At 39.6% G+C, this 21953-nt stretch overlaps 1 protein-coding gene across 2 annotated transcripts in view; it reads right to left on the reverse strand.

Moving 5' to 3' along the window:
- The window catches only part of grm3 (glutamate receptor, metabotropic 3), a 39619-nt gene extending 17942 nt beyond the window's left edge, over nt 1-21677 (reverse strand). For both annotated transcript variants that reach the window (XM_058387078.1, XM_058387079.1), the window contains exons 1-3: nt 21460-21677; nt 10747-11347; nt 6818-7691 (exon numbers count right to left, since the gene is read on the reverse strand). In XM_058387078.1, coding sequence (XP_058243061.1) covers nt 6818-7691; nt 10747-11202 — 1330 coding nt within the window. In that variant the 5' untranslated portion in view covers nt 11203-11347; nt 21460-21677. The remainder of the gene's footprint in view (nt 1-6817; nt 7692-10746; nt 11348-21459) is intronic.
- Between the last annotated feature and the right edge of the window lie 276 nt (nt 21678-21953).

Genomic DNA, 21953 nt, shown 5'->3' on the forward strand with positions numbered 1-21953 from the left:
AGTACTTCAGGTTTTCGGCCAATAGGATAGACAAGTGGCAAACCCAATCTTGGAAATGTATACCAACAGCCTTCCCATAGGATCAGTCCATTGTTTGATCACAGAGGGTAGGAAATGACATGCACTGCTCCAAGCTAAGCAGAAACACGTTTGCATCATATTTATTATGCCAAGCAGAAACACAGATTGGAGTCCTATCCTACTGACGACTTTATTACATTTAAATCTTTTGGATATGGAGGCTGTGGCAGACTGAGGGAAGTCAGGTCTACAATCACCGTGACTTAGTAAATTCCCAAGTGAATGTTAGAATAGCTAGAAGGCTTAGCCCAATGTAACCAAAAGTCTTATATATGGAAAATAAATTCATGTTAGTGTCATGTAGCTAGCAGATTGGTGTATTTCGAAACAAATCCAAATTTCAGCCACTTCACAGAGAGTAGCATCTTCTTTGGTGGATTTGAAGACTATCCAACTTTAGAAAATATGGCAGTGGGGTAGCTGTAAACAGCAATACATGGTATTTGAGATATTTGTCAATTTAAATACATTTATCTATGGTGGTTTAACTTAAAGTTGTCATATCCTCAACCATGAGAGATAATGCGATCTGATGGCAAAACATCTATTTGGGAGCATGTTCTGAATAAACAGATGCCATAACATATTATAGTTTTATGTGATCCTCAGGCTGTAACTTGTGCCTTTGGAATTTATTTAGGCCTTGTTTAATGTGGAATATCCTATAAGACTCGGCTCATGTCCTGATTCAAACTTGAACGGGCAGCTACTTTAAAATGTAGTTTTAAAGTGATTAAGTTACAAAGTCTCTGAACACCAATTCCAGCTGCACTGCGCTGACTTGACAGAGAAAAGCAGATCTAAGCGGCAACTATTTTAATAACGGATTAGCAGAAACAAACACCACATAGTTGCATTTGTAGGTGAATCCATCAGTTTAGACACATGTCAAACATCGGAGGATTTAGAGCAAGGTAATGTTTATATGCTACTCACTTAATAAAACTATTTGACTAAACAACTGCTTCATTTCGAAAAAGATTCCATCTCAACTTTCAGATCTAAGAATAAACCAGGATTTAGATTCTCTTTCGTTAAGCTAAATGTTATGCTGATTTTTATTTATTTATTTATTTATTTTTAAATGCCACATAGATAACGGTAAATGTGGATTTATAGTATTAAAGATGCAGTGGTTTACATCAGATTAATACTGAAGATTATATCTAGGGCTGGCTATTGAGACAACAAATTCTGAATAATTTAATTTTTATTTATTTATTTATTTATTTATTTTTTTATCACCTGCATATCTGTGTGCATTCATCTCTCAAGTACAAAGAGAAAACCAGAAGGTTTGAGAGAGACAAAGGACGTCAAGGACGAAAAGAATACTGTATATGTGTGTGAGCATGGACTGAGGGCTTAACAGGTATAACGACACACACACCGCCGCATACACCAAGATATCAGATGAATAATAATAACATCCATGTACGATAAATCATATTAAAACATATCCGATAGGGAGAGATTCAATCTTTGTGTGTAGGCCTGAGAGTGTTGCATGTGGGTGGAGGGTGTCTCAGATTTATGGGAGAAAAGAAAAAACACAAATGTCCCGAATGGCCTGTGTGATTGCGTGATTGTGTGTGTGTTTCTCCATCGCTACATGTGCATAGGCATGTGTTTACTCAGTAGGTGGAGGATAACAACAGTCTGAATTATCTCTTTTTCCGTCTCTCTCTCTCTCTCTCTCTTTCTCTGCTGTGGACATATCATCCCCCTTGCACTCTATTGGGTTACTTCACCAAATGGTGCCATGTGCAGACCCAATTACCATAGCAACGGCATGTTGCCACAGTACATTAGTCTGAGTGAAGTACCCGGCTTTGAAAAAAATGACAATCTGCGGAGCAGAGAGACGCACCCGAATGCTAAAGACATAAGTTCTGATGCAACTTCTTACATCAAATAATACCCCTTGACCATTATATAGGGAGGAAAAACCCATCGGCTCCTGCTCTGGGAAAATGGCCAAAAATGTCAATAATATACTTTGATGTCTCTATTTCAAGGAAATATTAGTATAAACTATTTAGGCTACTTTCGAGCATTGTCATATGCCTGTTCCATTATACAGTGAGTCGCAAAGCAACCATGCATCTTAATAGACAGAACAAAATATCCTTAAATATTAGCTCAAGGTCAAATTGAAAAATGGGCAATTTACATGACTGTTTCCCCCTTAAAACATGGCTAATCGGTGGATAGCATTGCTAGCATTCAACTGAGGGCTTGTTTCTGTTTCTGCAAGCCCGTTTTCTCAGATCGCTCTGATTGATGATGTAAGGAGAACGTAGTAATTTTCTTTAATCGCAGGTCTTTTGTTAGATGATCTTCATTGTATAATCTGACATGAAGAACACATTATCGCACATTCTTATATAGAATTCGGGCAAGATTTTATTGAAATCATGTTGTACAGTGTGACAAGTAATAATCTTGAACGTTTACTGTAATCGTACAGTGTAATCAGACTTGAGTGTGTTTCTGTCAGACAATGAATGCCATGATTTAATTAAGTCACTGGATAGCTACGGGCTATATTGAAACGGTCGTAAGCCCAAGCAATTTTGTTTGTAATCAGATACTGGCTGTCAAAATGTCTGCAATGCACCTGCATCATAACATCATCATCATCATCATCATCAAAACAGAGAAGAGTGCTCACACACTCTGTATAGATAACAGTAATAAGTTTTTAGCTCAGATGATGAGACAGAAGCTGATGTGGTATGATGCTGCTAATCAATTTCCTGTTATAAACTTATGGTTCTGCCACAGTTTAAGAGCTCCACTGGCACAGGGAAATATGAAGCACAAAACAAGTCCACATATTATATAGAATTCATACAAAGAAAGTGAACTAAAAGACGAGACTGCAGCAGAGCATTGTGAAAAAAAAATCACGTTCACTAGTGACAGACAAGAATCTTGTCTGTCCATTAATTTAAAGGCCAAAAAAGGTTGCTGGACTTTTCAACACTGGACAAGACCACAGAGCTGCTGGACTATTGATGCCCCTTAATATGAGAGATGCCCTCGTACACAGATCAGACAGGTGAAGTGAATAACACTGATGATCTCCTCATCATGGCACCTGTTAGTGGGTGGGATATATTAGGCAGCAAGTGAACATTTTGTCCTCAAAGTTGATGTGTTAGAAGCAGGAAAAATGGACAAGTGTAAGGATTTGAGCGAGTTTGACAAGGGCCAGATTATGATGGCTAGACGACTGGATCAGAGCATCTCCAAAACTGCAGCTCTTGTGGGGTGTTCCTGGTCTGCAGTGGTCAGTATCTATCAAAAGTATCCTTTAAGTCCTGTAAGTCCTTAAAGTTCTGTAAGTGAGGGAGTGATGGAGGCCCCACCTCACAACTTACAGAACGGATCTGCTGCTAACATGTTGGTGCCAGATACCACAGCACATGCGTCAATGGGTCAGAGCTGTTTTGGCAGCAAAAGGGGGACCAACACAATATTAGGCAGGTGGTCATAATGTTATGCCTGATCGGTGTATACGTGCCTACATACAGGTTAGTGTGTTTCCGGGGTTCGGAAAAATACAGCAAATACCACCTCCATCTCATACCATGCACGCAAAGATTAAATGTTCTCCCAGTTCTCTTGAGGGATTACTCTGGTTTCCACCTGGGCCTAAGTCATGTGTTGTGGGCTGATCGGCATCTCTAATATGTCTGTTGTGTGAGTGTATGTGCAATTGTGCCCCATATAGCATGTCCCCCACCTTGTCCCCTGGTATAGGAGACATGTTCTGGTCTATATATACAATACACACACACACACACACATAGACTATTTATACATAGACTATTTATACTAAGATTAGAAGATAATTCTTGCCAAACCCTCCCAGCTCCTCCGATACCTAATTGCACTGTTCTGTGGATGACTTTGCTTTTGTTTTTCTTTTGGCAGTCTGAATTTATATCTAAATATGATGACGCTCATGGTCACAAAGTTTGATTCTGATCCTTTGTAACAGCTTGTAGTTATTGTCCTTGTGCTAAAGCCTCTTCCTACAAACTTTTACAGACATTTGAAATGTTTTATTACTTACACCGAGTATGTGCAACCTCATATTTATTCCCTAAGGTAAAAAAAAAATCCTGTAGACTGAGAGGGGAAAAAAAGAAGATTTTTCTAGGATGTCAGTTTATTTAAAACATGCAGAAAAGCCAGGAATCACAGGTCACTGTTCACACACATTCACTCACTCATTCTCACCGAGGGGCCATTTACAGTAGCTGGCACGTTTTATGAACCTGGAGGAAACCCACGCAAACACAGGGAGAACATGCAAAACTCCGCACAGACGGTAACCCAAGCTTGGGAATGAACCGCGGAACCTGGAGCTGTGCATTATTTATTTAATTGACATTTTTGTCCATGCTCTGGAAGGGTACCAACAAATCTGCCAAGAAAACAATGTTGCATAAGACATCTAGGGTGCAGACAGGAAAATATCGGGGATTTTTTAAACATTATTTTAAGAGCACTTTCAAAATGTGGGAAATGCTAAACCATTCCTCTGATGAGGATATATTTTTTTTTTGCTTGATTGGAGGAGATTTTATACACAAACACACACAGACAAAAAACAAAACAAAAAAAGCAAACCATGTGAGCCATAGATTGAAGGTCTTCCTCCAAACAGCCTAATCCTGCTGACTAAAAGTTTCAATGGAATGAAATTTCAATAAATCAGGTGAAGCTACTAATTCCCCACGGTGTTTATAGCCTGAGTCTGGACTGAATAATTGATAGAGAAGCAGAGGGAGTATATCTCAGAAAAGTGGAATTTTACTGGACACTTACATGGACCTCACCCTTCCTTTTTCTTTTCTCCTCTTCCTTCTCCATTCTAAATCAGCTTCCTGCTCCTTTCCTTTGAACATTTCTTAAAACTTCCTTTCTCCTCACCTCCACGTACACCATCCTTTCTTTCTGTTTTCTATAAGCTCCTGTCATTTTTTTTCTTCTCTCCTGCATTGCTCGCTCCTTCCACCTGATTGGCCCAGACTGCAAACCCCATATGTCTTTGATTTTGTGCTTGAAAAATGAAGATGGTGAATTTCAAAGAGAATCCTCTTCTGCTGACACAAACCAACCCACTCACACCGTTTTATCTCTCCAAGTCTCTCAGTTTCTCTCTCACTGAAACACAAGCGGATGCAGATCCACACTCGTATCGCATGTACATATACCCAACCTATATACTCTTTCTTTCCAGATCTAATTCATATCATCGTTGTAAAAAACAGAGTATATTTCCCCCCTCATCCTATCATCTCCATCTCTCTCGGTTGCTTTGAGGGAGTTAAGGATCCTCTCCGCTCTCTATCTGCTTTTCTTTAACTCTGTTTTCATGTGTGTTTGTGTACAGTCACGGCTAAGTGTGGCATAAGCTCATCTAATATTGCCACGCCAGCCTGAGCACTTTTACATGGTTTATTTTTACCTGCTCTCTTTGCTCTCTACCTGTCAGTCAAACACAATCCTCTCAGCGGCAGTGAGCGCGGCATCTCAGCTCATGTCGCCGTCACAGCCACAGGTCTGCCAGCGCAGCAAACACTTCTCACACTGGCTCTAATTACACCGCCACTGTGCACCTCCACACACATTAACCACAGACTGACACAGAAACGCAGCATGGTTCTGTAGGCCTACACACATCCTGATACATACCACTGCAAATAATGAGCCGGAGCCAGTATACAGTTTGAATATGACAGGAAGACATAATGGTGAGGCTGATTTCTTCAAGTAGGACATGTTCCTGGAGAAACAGTTGTTCTTCCTGGAAGTACATTTCTTTTAATCAATCACTGCCATCTGATCAGTATCATCAGTCTGTACCTTCCTAATTCTGCCGAGCCACATGAAAATTACCTCCAGACACACTATTGGGCTTCCGGACAATAATGCTTAGTGCAGAGCTCTGCATTTCAGCTCATAAACTGAAAAAATGCTTAACTTTGTTGGAAAATGAAAGTATTTACGTTACTGAAGCCCGGATTAGCACGCTAAGGAATCAGCTAGCTAAACCCTTTAAAATACTCTGCAGAAAGTACTGAACATTTCAATTTATAAAAACAAAACACAGCATTTATTAAAAACACAGAAGTCCCACCTCTTTCATTTTTAACTTACAGGACTCTACTGTTTCTACTGTGATGAGCTAACATTAGCCAGCTTTAACATTAGCAGACACACTATAAAAAGTGCTTCTTTGAACTTAAATAGTTGACTGCAGTAAAATTTGTTCACATAATTCTCATTTTCAGAGCTATAACTAAGAGATACGGATTGATTTGCTTTCTGGAGGATGTGTGATATGCTTTGAAGAGGCTAGGAAGTAGAAATGAGCTGGGCCTGACTAGCTAATCTCTGAGACTTGTCCAAACTGATAAGTAAACGTTTGAGATTTTCTTCTTGCCTAACCAATTCTGCCTGTCTACAATGCTGCATAAGTAGCAGAAATTCAGAAAATGTTTTTATTTACCAGCACTTTCCAGCTGGCAGGCATGTTGTTATTATCAACTCGGTCTGTGTTTTTGGCAGCTGGTATTTGGTCAAACCAAGCTGCAGGGCTGATGACATCAGATGACAGTGTCTGGTTAAAAAGAATGTTGATCCAAGAACACATTGTATGTGAAACAATAATGTTTGTGTATGAGAAATGTAAAGGGAGAAGGTTGATTAGCATTACCTCTGAAGTTGACATGAAGCAGGAAATCCCGGTACAGCCTTTTGCCATCGAGACTGCGCATGGCCTCACACAGGCGTGTGGTGTTAGCGCACAGTGTCCTCTGCATACGGTGTAATGCATGTGCCATAGCATACACTGCATTTACAACAAACATGATCTTGGACTCCGGCTCGAAGTTCGAATCATCCACCGCCAGATTTGGGTCACATGGTGGTTTCACAGTTCCTGCCCCTGCATGTGAGGTTGTGCTCAAAGAGCATTGGAACTTCTGTTCCCAGAAGTCTTTGTACCACGGGTTCCGGTGATTGTTAAGAGGACTGAGGCTTTGGAAGTAGCGGTTGAACTCGCGTATGGGATGTGCTGCGAGTTCTAATGTGATCGCGCCATCTGCTGTGATCTCATTTCCTTTGATGATGCTCTCCTGCGCCCCCCAGCCATCGCTAGCCACCCAGAGGAAGGAGGCGTTGAGGCGGGTAGCGGCACCCAACAGCTCTCGGGCATCATCACTGCGCAGGAACAGCACGACCACACGGGCGTTAGGCTTCTGAAGAAGCTGGCGCACTACCGCTTCATATGACGAGCGCTTTGCGTTAGAGCGACCCACCTTTTCTGATGTAGCAATGCATATGTTGCGCAAACGTGCCTCCTGCTCAAAGGCCTCGATTCCTGTCTCGCCGTAATCACCTTCAGATGCCACCGTAGAGACATATGTCCAGTTGAAGGCACGTAGGATCTCAGCCATGGCCTTTGCTTGGTAGAAATCCGGAGGGACAGTGCGAGCAAAATAGTCGTAGCGTGATTTGTCACTCAACTTGGCACTCGTAGAAGCGTAGCTTATCTGAGGGATCTGGAACAAGCGCAACAAGTTTGCAACCTAGGAGGAAACACACACACACACAAGTGTTGGCACTGCATTACAAATATCGTTGAAAATCAGTACAACAGGGCTGCATGAATGAGTTATCGAAAGTGGATTGTACTTAAAAAAAATCTTTTTAGGGCCATTAATGAGATCAGATAAGGCCAATACGAGTGTACAGAGCGAGAGAGAAAAGGTTTCTCTGTGGTCACACTCAGCTTGGCTCTAACACATCACATCTCACACTGAGTGCGGAGGCACAACTGACACGAGCTGCCACTGCCTTATGCTGCTGCAAGACTGAGCTCGTATTGAGCACTTCACCGTCAGCTTGCAGAAATCCAGACTGTCATCGTGTTGTAATCCATAATCTTTTTTTTTTATTTTTTAAATCACAATCAAGCGTTTTGTAGCATGGCCAGGATTTGGATGAAAGAACGGGTTTGAATCCAATGTTAAATAAATGAAAAATTAGATTAAACAGCTCATAATATAAAGAAATATGATTTTTTTTTTTTGGAATGCAGTGCATAATAATACAGAATCAAACTTGTAACTTTCTGACATGCTTTTAGCACTGCAGTGTAAATGTCTCAAGTAATCACTGTGCTTTCTGTAGTTATATGGTACATAAACCTGAAGCAGGCTCTCATTTCTCAGGAGTGGTAAGTAAAAGAGTGGCATGGCATTAAGAGATGGCGTGTAGGAGGCTGTACAAGCTTTCCTGGGTGTCTGTCAGAAGGTGAACACAGGGAGGATGGCCAGACAACAGCAGCGGGAAATAAATGGTGACTAATTGTTGCTGAGGAGAAAAGCCCGATAATTAACAATGCCTTTTTTTTAACAAGAGATCATGATGAGGTCATGGCCTCACTGCCTTTCCCCAGAAGAACACAGCAGTATATCTGAAGAAATCACAAAAGGAAGAGAGAACAGGGAGACTTTGAGAGGCAGGAGAAACAAGACAGCAAGAGTGTGTGTGTGTGTAAGCGAGAGAGAGAGAGAGAGAGAGAGAGAGATGACAAAAACACAGATTATGGATTTTAGAACCGATAGGGAAAACTGGCTTTTGTGGAGCCCCAGATGGAGGAGGTTATGTAAAACTATGCAAATTCCCCCAGTGCTGTGCTCGGTTTTCAGTGCTGCAAGAAGGCAGCAACAGACAAAGCACACAATAGCATAGCCACAGTGCTAATCCAGGCACGTATGCATGAGGGAAGGAACTGGAGCAAGCGTGCTGTATTTAAATGGAGGGGAATGAATAAGGGGTGGTGTGTATATTTCCCCCCCCAAATGCTGCTCTTTAAATAATGGATCAGGTATGCCAGAGCTGTGCAGGGGCAAGGACTTTACTCTCTTGTATTTTGCTTAGTTCTTAGAGGGTGGTGAAATCATTCAGTGGCCTGTAGTAATTCTGTGAGAATATATGATTATTACCTCTGCATACAAAGAGCACTACAGAATAATTCATGTCGTTGTAGCCATGCCTGCAATGCACAGACTTAAAAGAGAAGCCTTTTCTATATGGTCATGAATGTATAGAGAGAAATGTTTTCATCTGATACGTGTCATTCCCTGAGATTAGATTTTTGGGTATCACCCTGATTAAGTGGTTGTTAGGTTATACATGATGTCTCATGAACTTACATAAACATTTATAATGCCTTACAGCAGGCAGTGTACACCAGCTGTTGTAGAGATGATCTTTAGTTAATACTGATGCTGACATAACACCGATATGATTTTTTTTTTGTTCACATAATGCTGTGTTGACTTAAAAGATTGATTAGGATTTACAAACCTGGCAACCTTTCACATTTTGCACAGCACATCAGTGTATGGTGCTGTGATTTATCATTTAAAAAAAGTATTTTCATTTTACCCCAATAAAAATGCCAGATGACCAAACAACACAGATCGTTGTGTGCCTATATTAACGAATATTCCTGTAGAGGCCCCGCCCACTTCCTCCCACATTAGTAAAGTTGTATGTTCTCATCTCGACACAGTTATCCTGCAATGTTCTCGCAGTCTGTCAAGATAAATATTGCTCAATAATGTTAAATAAAAGCTTTGAATGTAGCTAAAGTTAGACAAGTATTTGGTTAATGTCAGTCAGCCGTATTTAAAAGAAGCCACTGAGACTGAAAATGGTTCGAGAATGGCAAAAGTTTCTGTCTGAAAGAGAAGATTTTGACCACATTAATATAACACTCTTGATAGACGTATATATACAGGGTTTTATGGTAACCACTAAGAAAAGAAAGCCACATTTTCTATGTTTTTCTTAAGATGCAGACACTACAAAAGTGTCCATGCCTCCCTCCCCCGGCTGAAGCCTGCATTTGATAGTTTTATTATTTTGTCTAGTGGGCATTCATGACAGTTATGTTGATTTGGTTATAAAGTCTTTCCAGTTACACAGCCATTACCTTATTATCAAAATGCAACACTAAACAGGGAGACAGATTAGACACCAAAGTAGGCAGAGTGCTCCACTGATGACTCATATGCAGAGCGGCGAACTTGCAGGTAGACTGTACCGTAAGCCGACATGATGAAACAAATCTTTGCTTTAATTAGATATTTAATGGGGCATAAAATTTTTTAACTGCAGGACAATAATGTAAAGCGGTGCCAGTGAATGAATCTGACTTTCTTAGCTGTTTATCACCAAAACGGGCTTGACTTGCATACCCAAATTATAAGTAAGATGAGGGTCAGAGAGACTAAGTCACTGTAGGTCACCACCTCGAAATCACTTGGAAGTTGAGGTCCTTCTTCAAGGGTGTTATGACGGCAACGGGTGGCTTACCAAGGTGACAGGAAGACAGAGAGAGACCAACGGGGTCGGTACAATACTAACCACAACAAAACAACAACAATAAAATTAGTCCAGCATGGTACTTGTTACTAATTTCATTTACTGTGCTGTACAACATGGAACACACATATTTACAACAATTTACAATTTGCAGGACACTGACAAATGAGGGGCTGGACAACAGAGTTGCTGAAGGAAAGAAACCAAGTAAAACCAGAAGCCAAACAGAAACCATTTTCCACTCACCTGTATGGAGACGCTGCTATAGGAACCACCAATGACTCCAGCAATAGCCAAAGGGCTGTCCTCCTGAAATGCATACGAGCCATCAGGACACATAAACTCGGTGTCGTCCACCTTGGTTAGTGATGCTCTGACAAACTCAAGTGCTTGCTCTAGTGCGTATGTGTCCCTGGAGCACGTGTCCAGGATGTGGACACCCAGTGAGACGCCGGGCAGCAGACTAAAGTCTCGGTTGATCTGGTCTATGGCAAAGAGCATGGCTTCTAAACGCTGAATGCCCCGGTCCTCATTGATGCGCCCACACTCATCCATGCCCAGGCCCTTCTCATGTATGGGAAAGAGGCCTCCCAAAACCAAGTCTCCGTCTATCTTAATTTCTCGGCGTGGGGAGTCGCCACTGGACAGCAGGACTCCGGCTCCTAGCAGCACAAGCAACAGCGCTCGAACTGCAGATGACATGGTTACACAGAGATAAAGCGGGAGCAGGCGAGCAGTTTAATGGTTTATGAGGGAGTGTCAGAGGCACAGGAAAGCCATGAACTGGACACAGGGAATGGTGTGTGATCATACATGAAGATACTCTAATGAGCAGTCAGCTTAGGACCTGGAGAGAGAGAGAGAGAGAGAGAGAGAGAGAGAGATTAAAAATAGGCATGCATTTGCAGAGAAAGATGAAAGGTAAAAAAAATCTGTGCTTAGATGAATGCTTAAGCACACACACACACACACACCATCCTACCCTCATTTGTGAATAGACATGTCAGAACAGATACATTGAGATGAAGAAACATACAAACATATAAATCAATAAGTACACAGCATCTGAGAGAAGGCAAGAATACAACACTAGAATGAAAAATCCTGAATGAATACAATAAAGTGAATTTTAGAAGCAAATACAATCCATCACTGCTGGACGGGTTGGAAAACAAAAAAAAAACTCACTATACACAACAAATCTGTTCTAGAAAAGTGTATAGAGTCTTCTACATAAAGGTAAATAATTTGTCCTGTTAGCCCTAAAATCCAGTGGGGTTCAAAAGTCTGAGAGCGCTAGAGAAAAAGAAAATTCTTTAATGCAATAATTCTCATTACAAATTATATTAGTGAGAATTTCAGCAAAAAGTGTCATCTTTGAAGTTTTTGGATGAATTTCAGACTTTCTTAATGTAAGCTTGTCCACTTTTTTTTTTTTTTTGCTTTAATGACAGCTGTGCACTCGAGCTGGCACAGACTCCACAAATTTGTGTAAAATCTTATGATCCATTTTAGATCAAATCCATCACCATATCATCTCAACACATGCTTCAATAGAAGAGATTAGGCATGAGGAACATCTGAGCTTTTGTACAAAGCTGTGCCAATATCACATGTGCTTAATAATGACCTAAAAATAGTGAAATATTCAAGAGATTGAGCATTTACATTCTTTGTTTTAAATATTTCAAATGATAAAACCTTCTGATTATTTGCAAAAAGGCACATTTTAAGATAAATATTAAGGTAACAAAATGTGTTACAACTGTGATAATAATAACAACAATAATAATAATAATAATAATAATAATAATAATAATAATAATAATAATGTAGTTTTTCATTTATATTATTTATTATTATTGTTATATTATTATTATTATATTATTATTATATTAATTATTATTATTATTGTATTTATTATTATTATTATATTTATTATTATTATTATTATTATTTAATATATGATTTAATTTTAATATTGTAAAACATGGCAGTAGCTGAATTGGTGGCTCTAAATTATCTCTAGGTGTGACTGTGTGAATGTGGGTGTGCATGATACACTGCGAGGGAATTTGTCCCATTTATGCGCAATTACCACTGATACACAGCATGCTAAAATCACGCAGTAAGCTTAAAGCATCCCTGCAATCAAAATAAGTGTTTCAGAGATTTTTCTCCCTTTATATGACAGTTTATCTGAAATAGGTCGATCAAAATAGTTTTGGAGATATTCCAGTGTTCATTTTATAGTTTGTCAACAATCTTGAACACTACTGGCTGTTGTCTATCAGTCAAACATTTCCACACTTTACTCAAAAGGAATACAGAATCACCTCCGAAGCCATTTCATAGGGAGGTTAAGGTCCGACCACCTTTTATAGTAAGTCTAATTAAACCTTTAGGGCTTCATTTAGCTAAACCTTGTTTTAATCACATTTCCATATTAAGAACTAATAATATAAATTGAGCTGTACTGCTCACACATTATTGGCACTCGTGAAGGAAGTAAAGCTCCCTACCTCATAAATCAACTTAACCCCTGCCTAAAATCAAATCAATCCCATGGCCTTTTACTGAAGGCAGCATTACATACTGTACATGATCTTGAGCCACAAAAGCAACTAAACACAATAAGAGAATACCACAAAGCAACGAATAAAGAGAAATAGGCCGTAGGAAAAAAAGTGAAACAATAAATATATATATATATATATATAGATACAGTGGACAGATAAACTTGACAGATACAGTGGAAGATTCTAGAATATGGAATTTCATTGTTAATGGGAGATTTGAAGATAAACAATTCTTACTAAACTTACCGGAAGGCTATTTTGACAATTTCTAACCAACCTAGTTAACTCTAATAAAGAAAAATACTCATGACATTTAATATAGTACATATTTTTTCAGTGGCAAAACATTATTTTATGACTCACATGGGCTTTTATTTATTTATTTATTTGTTTGTTTGTTTGTTTATTCTAACCAACTGAAAGCCAACGTACAGTATATTACACTCTAATGTAGTTAATTATAATACTTATAGATACACTGTACTTTACTGTTTTAATATAATTTTACGTTTGTTTACATTATATTTTACAGTTTATCCTAGAACTTTTATACGTTTAATATTTATTTTATGATGCAGTTCTGATCCAAATATTTACAACACACTGTTTTCATTATCAAATATTATTTTTCCGATAAATTATATGTATTTAATTACTTCATTGTCTCCGTTCAAATGTTCCTTTTAATGGTGGTGACTCAGACTCTATCTACAACTACAGCGCATTTCCTTCAGGATGCTCTAGCTTCCTAACTGATGGCTCAAATTTCTGCTTGCTGTTCCACTCCTGGTGATGAGATGCTGAAGCCTCTCAGATGATATCTAAGCCTGTGTTTTGATCTTGGAGCTTAGAGGAGCTTCTCTAATCTGATTTCTTCTTCCACATTCCCTTGTGGAAGAGGCATTTACAAGGTCCTATGAGAAGCCAGTTGGGTTTTGCAGCACTCTGGCAGGCTCATAGTGCCTCAAGGAACGCTCTGGAGACTGCTCCGGTGCCAGATAACGGTCATCCCCTGTGATGCTATCTTCAGCACGTTATCCTACACAAAACGAGACGCATGGGCCTCTGGCGACTGCACGTTAACAGCAGCTAGCCTTGTTATCTCTCTGTGCCGATTTGGTCTGCCAGCCACAAACTTCAGGCTCCAGCTAAGCTGCCACAAAAGTTCTCACACTGATTGTGTGCAATGCGTTTCAGTGCGTGTCCTTTTGCCTTTCTCTTCTACACTCCCCTGAGCGATTGGCAGAAGATGTTAGGGGTGATATCTTTTGATTTTCGACAGAAACTTGGACTGTTAAAGAGCTGACTGGTGTCATTTTTGCACACTGAGACTGCGGAAGTCTGAGTGTTCGAGTTGCTGCTCTTTGTTGGTGCCAAAGCTGGCCTGAATGTACAAAAAGGCACAGAGTGTACTTACTTCATATTAGTTTCCTCTGGAAAAGATATGTTCAAAGCACACAGCGCACTGAATTTACTGTCAGTGCAGAGAAAACAAAATGTCAGTCATATTACACTATTCAGTCTTGTCATAATGTGTGCAAGAAAAGCCTAACAGTAGCTACGTCTGTCCAGACCACAGCAAAACCCGGTCATTTCCATATTCTAATGGTGATGTCTGGTGATAAACTGAATAATTGAAACTACACTGAGTTTAACTGGGCGTATGTACGTCAGGAAATCACCAACATTACTGGATTCTAGACATACAGTATAGTTGAGCATTCTTGTCATACAGCATCAGTATAAAACTCAGGCTCATGCAAATCACCCACATTTACACCAGTTCCCCAATCCGAAGTTGAGAGGAGTTTGCTAACTTTTGCCTCAAGTAATCAAATGCTTCCTCGGTCCCTCCCTGAGCCATGTACGTTTAGCAGTTCCCCTTGGTTAATCGTGTTAATTAGCTTAGTGGGGTGGGTCAGGAGGGGGGTACGGGGCTTTTTTTGGGTACAGAGACGCTCTGAATATAATTGGATTTTTGCTTGCAGGCAGTTCCTTAACGCCATGCTTAAATCAAACAGTCAGCTCACAAAATCAATTCCAAACTCAGACCCTAAATCCCCAAGTACTGCTTCTCACCACAGCAACAATGTTCTTTAGCTGCGCTGTTTTTGCCTTGAATATTACATTTATTTGTAAAGAGAAAATCCCATTAGACTTGAGGAAAGCAGGAATAGATGATAAGCCATTATTATACTTCACTGATTCGCCATCCTTGTTGTCACCAAGTAGCAGTGTTTAAAAAAATATACATATTTTTAAAAGTATTAGGATGTCTATGAAGGATGAATATTAAAGTGATTATGAATAGGCCTGTTAAAAAGCAATGTTGTTGTTTCAGGAGTCATTATAGCATGTAATAATGTGCTTTGGTTAAATATTTTAATTAAGTAATTCATTCCAAAAAAAACAAAAACAAAACCTCCCCCCAAAAAAGCCACCACCACCACTGGGTACCTGTTTTCTCTCTCTCTCACTGTGTGTGTGTGTGTGTGTTGTGGGGACCAGCCAGATGTCCCCTACAAAGTGAAATCTACCAGATATTCCTATCCTTATAGGTACACACACACACACACACACAATCCTGCTGTAACATCAACTCCCGCTGTGCCTAGTTGCCCTACACAATCCACTGATCCCACTGTTTTATGTTCTGCAAATATTTAAAACCACCACAGCACACAGAGTCTAACCACAGCGGATGTTGGATGAAGTCAGAGTTGAGGGAGTGTGTTTCTGTTTTTAACAGCCATAGGGGAGGGACAGTATTAAATATTAACACAGCACTCCTTACTGCACTAAGGCTATTGATCCATAAATAGGACCCCAAGGCAGAGGGGAAAACTAAAAAAGGACAGAAAATAAGCAGGTGTTGAATATGTGTTACTGTGTTACTCAAACTGGAAGGAAGTGATGTTCTGTGTGGATGTAGAAAGCGGCGACTTTTTATACTTATGTGTGCACTTGTGTGTAGCTCAGGCACTTAATTGTTTTTTGACTCTTTCAGCATTGATCCTAAATGGCAATTAGGAATAAATCAGGTGTATTTGGTTGCTGCTGTTGAGAGAAAGAGAAAGAGAGAGAGAGAGAGAGAGAGAGAGAGAGAGAGAGAGAGAGAGAGAGAGAGAGAGAGAGAGAGAGAGAGAGAACTACATATTGATATATTGATTTAGTATTTCTAGTCCACAGGCCACTGATGAACATGAATGAACACACAACACATACTAATGAAAATATTTTATACACCGTTACTGTGTATAAATCGAAATTGCATTACAAGTCCTTGAGTGTGAAATTTTATAAAGTGTATTGAATTATAAATTACTAAATGTTTAAATCCGATAAAATATCCACTATCGGTGTCTATTTGTGCGGGACGTACAAAAAAGTGTGATTATTTTCAAGAGCATGTAAGTGATTTGTATCATTTAAGTGAAATGATTTTTCTTTTATTAAAGAGAGATAGAGTTATGTTTAATGTTATGGAATGTTTGGAATGCTAGGATTATAGTCAAGGATGCTGTAGCCTTGTTCAATATAATTAAAATCCCTTTTTATATCTACAGCTTTTTTAACAGAGGATATTGTCACAAAGCAGCTTTACAGAAATATCTAAATTATGGATTATACATTTTACATATGTAATTTTATCCCTAGTGAGCAGACCAGTGACGGCAATGGCAAGGAAAAACCCCTTGAAACAACATGAGGAAGAACCCATAAATCATTTCTCTTCTGTAACTGTATATTATACATTCAAAAAGACTATATGTGTTAAAGGAAACTTGAGTGCAAGAATAAGAGTACTTTCTAAATTTATTCTAGTTTTACCTTAAAGTCTGTTGTATAAAACAGAATTATTTACAGTTCAGTGATGGAGACTTGAGTACAAACTGTTCTTAGCTGGTGCAGTCTTCAGGCTATTTAAGGAAGACCATCTACAGCCAGACTTATAGTTTCTATGTTGTGTCATGCACAGTAATCTCATGGTGATCTTTTGGCTGTCCAGGTAGAGCCATCTAATCCAAGATAAGTTTAATACCAGGGCTAGTTGAGACTTAAACAGGTTGAGACCTAGTCAAGTTTTCAGACCAAAAACCATGAAAGTCTTTTCAAGGCCAGATTTGTACTTCAGCTAATTCTTGCACTGTGGAGATGATTAGGCTATGTTTTCTCCAAGAACAAATTACTTCTTGTCAAACTTTGTGCATGCAAAAAAAACGAAAGGGTACATGAACATAATGTTTGTTTTTTATTTATTTATTTACGAACTCTGAGAAGAGGCCAAGACCATCTTTAGCAAGGCAAATCCTCAAGGGTCAATACAGAAAATGTTTCCAGACTAAACTCAAGTCCTGTAGCTGTAATAACAGCTATAAACAGTCGTTCCTGTGATTTGCCTAGCAGCTGACTGTTCAAGCGTTATTGCAGCATAATGAAATGTATAAGATGAAATTGGATCGATATCAGGTATATAAATATTAAAATGAAGTGCTGTACTTGAGTGTACCTATAGAGCAGCTGGAACCAAAGTAAAACTGTTGATGAGTGTAGTTATGTAACATTTCAGGACCTGTGAGTGTTCACACCTTACAGATTGTTTGTTAGATAGTGAATGAAGTATGAACTGCCCCCCCCGACCCCCCCTTCCTCCAGCTCATGCACAGGGAATGTAATCTTGTTCGCCATGCTGTGGCCAGCTCCAATAATCACCATCATTATGCACAAGTGTGTCTGAGTGGAAGCAGTTTCATCTCTGTTTTTCCAAAATATGCATTACTATCTGACAAAACCATCACCTCTTCAAATGCGAACTGATTCATCACCTGAAAGCAAACTCTTTAATCAAGATACAATGGCCAAGTCCGCTCTCGTTGCGCCGCGTTCCGACAAACACAATTATCACGGCAACAGGCTTGGAAGAGAATTAAAAAATGTAAATCTGGGCTGAAACTTTCAACACAAGCCCTGCATTAAGCTGAAACGCAGTTGCACATGTGAAACATGTATTTAGCGTGTAAAAAGCTTAGTCGTGCTTTAAAGCCAAACTACGTGCAAGCCATGCAGAATGGGATATGTGAAGCTCTGCTCTGCACCAACAACACACAACACCGCAACCACCACCCCAACCCACCCCGCACACCCACCTCCCCCCTCAACAGACCCAGAAAAAAAAAAAAAAACCTCCACAACTACAAAGCTGCTCTTCTTTTTGCTCAGATTTGCTTGGCAGCGAATGGGACTGACAGGCTGCTGAAATCTCTTCACACTTCTGCTTGTGCACACCCACAGATAGACGCATACCACCACAGCGCTTTGTTGATTTGACGCAAGACTTATGCAGCATTGCCGCCTGTTTGGGTGGAAATTTAAGAGCTTAATTTACAGAACCATTTTCAGAAGGCATTCATCATTCAATCTATGTTGAAATGATATTCTCTCCTTTTCTTTATATATATATATATATATATATATATATATATATATATATATATATATATACACATATATATATATATATATATATATATATATATATATATATATATATATATATATATATGTATGTATACAGAGAGAGAGAGAGAGAGAGAGAGAGAGAGAGAGATGGGAGGGGGGTATTATATAATATCTTATAGGACTATATGTTTCAATCTGGATGAAGACAGAATTATTACAAAACTCCGTCTTACAACACTAAGGTCTTGCCTAAGGCACCGCTTTTCCTCCGTAATTTAAAAAAAAGGTACAAGCAAGCTGATGCTCCTTCTGAGTATGTGATTAAGGGAGAATTGATAACACAGTTCTTCACCCTGAGACTTTGTCTGAGGCAAACATGAAGAAAGTGACAAAGGTGGGCTACCTCTATTGAGAACATGCCTGTAGGAGGAAGAACATTTCTCAGGTTCTCACAAATGAATGTAAATGAATGTCTGGAGCTAGACATTCATGCATTCAAATACCTAATATATCTACCTATCTTCTCTACATTATAGTTTTATCTTTTGTTTTTTCTTTCTTTCTTTCTTTTTTTTTACGGTGTTAGTGTACATTAGCATGAACTCTTATTGTGAGCTGTTCCTTGCTTGTCTGAATAGCTGACAGCGTCTGGTGGATGTGTCTGTAGAAAAAAAAACCTGTGGTTTAGACCGATGGGTTTGAAGAACTTATTTATATGCACAATGCACGCTGTGCTCTTGAATAGCAAATTATTAAAACACAGCCCTTTTACTGCATCATTTTAAGCACGACCTTATTGAGTGCAGCTCTCAGTCACATACACCTCCAAGAAATGAAATGAAATCTGAGTATGTAGACTGGTGCAGTCACAAAAACAATCACACTTGCAAATGGGTGACAAATTAAAGGAAAAAAAAAAACAACCCAGTGGCACTGTAATGGTGTGGGCTGAAATTTGTTTTTGCAGTCATGGTTTGGGTCTACTTATCTCTTCTGTCACTGCAAATGAATACGAAGTTCCTCTGTCTGAACACCTTTATCCTATGCTGAAATATTTCTATTCTGATAGGAGTGGTCTCCATCAATATGACTCCGCCCTATCCACAGGTCACGAAAGGACTCACTGAATAGTTGGATGATGATGGAGGATTCTCAACTCGATCAAAAGCCTATGGGAGAGTAAAATCTTAGACAGCATTCTCCAACAGCATCCTCAAAACACCAAGCGTGTAAAGAACAGAAATGAAATCCCAGAGATGTCTAATACGGACGCCAAGGTGGACTGAAACTCTTCTAGTGATGACCTTAAAACTTTCTAGTACACTTTAGATTGTTTTATGTTGTTTCTTTTCATTTATCACCCGTCTATACATGAATGCATTTATACACAACATATACATGTTAAGTAGTTTCGTTGGCTGTCTACTACACACACAGAGCGTGAACTGAGTAGGCTGCGCTCAATGTTACAAGTTTGCCTGCAGCAAATGAAAAATAAAAACATCCCACTTTCCAACATACACACAGAAATCTCAGAAAGGACGTCTATCCTGTCCAAGGCCACCAATTGCTGAGCACACACACACACACACACACACACACACACTAATGCAATTGTGTAAATTACTGCTCACCTCACAGCACAAGGTAAATCTGAAACCTTATATCCTGTACATCTACATGGTTTATTCAAGTAACAAAACCCAGAGCACACGAAATGAAGTGTGTAGGTGTGCAGGCACCGCTGGAGCATTCCCCTCATGTTAACCAAGCTGCACCTTTATATCTACAAGACGGGCAAGAGGAAACCAAGGCTGTGTTCATTTCTCTTATGTAGTCTACACATATAGAGTCCATGCTTTTAACGCTACAGGGGGATACTATTCATTCATCACTGGTTTATTTCTGTGTGTTTTCCGTGCCCGGTTCCCCGCGGTGTAACGGCAGTGCTGTGTAAACAGCAGTATTAGCATTCAGCTCTGTAACACACCGCGCTTTTCCACAATGCTCCCGACTAACTCGACCTGAGGTGTTTGGATCGATTCCCTCTTCGCTCGATATTTTCAGGGTTTCTCATGCACATTAAAATCCCAAGTGATGTATTAACATGTCATAAGCTACAGTTTTGTTTTTTTCTAGAAGTCCACCTGGAAACACTGTATGTGTTATTTCAAAAGTCGGGATTTTGCTGCGTTGAAGATGAAGATTTGCACACAAAAATAAAATAGCTGAGTACATTAAACACTGGAGTGCTTAAATCACGTAGTGCAGTCACACGATTATTTTGAACATCTATAAAAAACATACAAAATGAACAAAAATGTGATAAATCAGTGCGCAAACATGCGCGCACCTGCGCGTCGGGAAGCGCAAACCAATATTTATTCCATTCAAATTGCATAGTCTATATACCTCTTACTCTCCTCACACACAGCGCATTTATAGGAAACCTTAACTGACTTAAAGTTGGGATGAAAAGTCCAACTAGCAACTATTTATCTCGCAGGTAATCGTTCGGATAGGCACCGTCCTCACCTAACTGTCCTAAGCGCACACCCGACTGTCATGGGCATCCACATCAGCGCTCCTCTAATTGAGTTGGAGTCGATCAGAGGAAAGTTTGCTCCCCTGACATCCTGCTCGCCTACTACACTATCTGCCATACAACTCCCTCTGCAACTTCAGTCCTCACTAACACTGCAACTCTAAACCATTATTATCCAGAGAATATTTTTCTAGGAATAAAAAATAATATTCATCCAGTCCGTGGTTTACTAATGTACACTGAATATGTTTTTTTTTTATACTAGAGCATCGTTTTGGGAATTCCGGCACTGTAGAATACAAAGTAGCTACTAACATCCATATTAATAATAATAACATTAATAATAAAAAACTCTTTAAAATGCCGCAGCTGTACCTGAAGCAGAGATCCCAGTGGGTCACATCCCGCATTTTGCCGTCTTTACTGAGAAAATAAACTCCAGTTCTGTGGGTGCGCACACGGAAACGCACTGTAGGCACTGAGAGAGAGAGCGAGAGAGAGAGAGGGAGAGAGAGAGAGAGAGAGAGAGAGAGAAGAGAGGAGAAAAGGGAAGAGAAGAGAGTACGTTGCTGTAGAGGGAAAGAGCGAACGCGTCTGGCATTGAGGAGGCGGCCTCGCCTCAGGATGCTTCTGTCTCCTAGCAACAAAAGCTGATGTGGTGCGGATGCGCTTAGAATCGGATGAAGACAGAAGAAGTCGCTCAGACTCACCTTTGCCAGGTTACACACGGTTTCAGGTATAAGCACAAACACAACAACTGGATCAGACTATTTTAAGTGAGGCTGGGAGAGGAAGTGATGAATGAGTGTATGTGGATGTGTGGGTGGGTGAGAGACAAAAAAAAAAAACACAACCCTTTTCCACCTGCA

This window comes from Hemibagrus wyckioides, linkage group LG04 (assembly GCF_019097595.1).
Source record: "Hemibagrus wyckioides isolate EC202008001 linkage group LG04, SWU_Hwy_1.0, whole genome shotgun sequence".
NCBI classification, from domain to species: Eukaryota; Metazoa; Chordata; class Actinopteri; order Siluriformes; family Bagridae; genus Hemibagrus; species Hemibagrus wyckioides.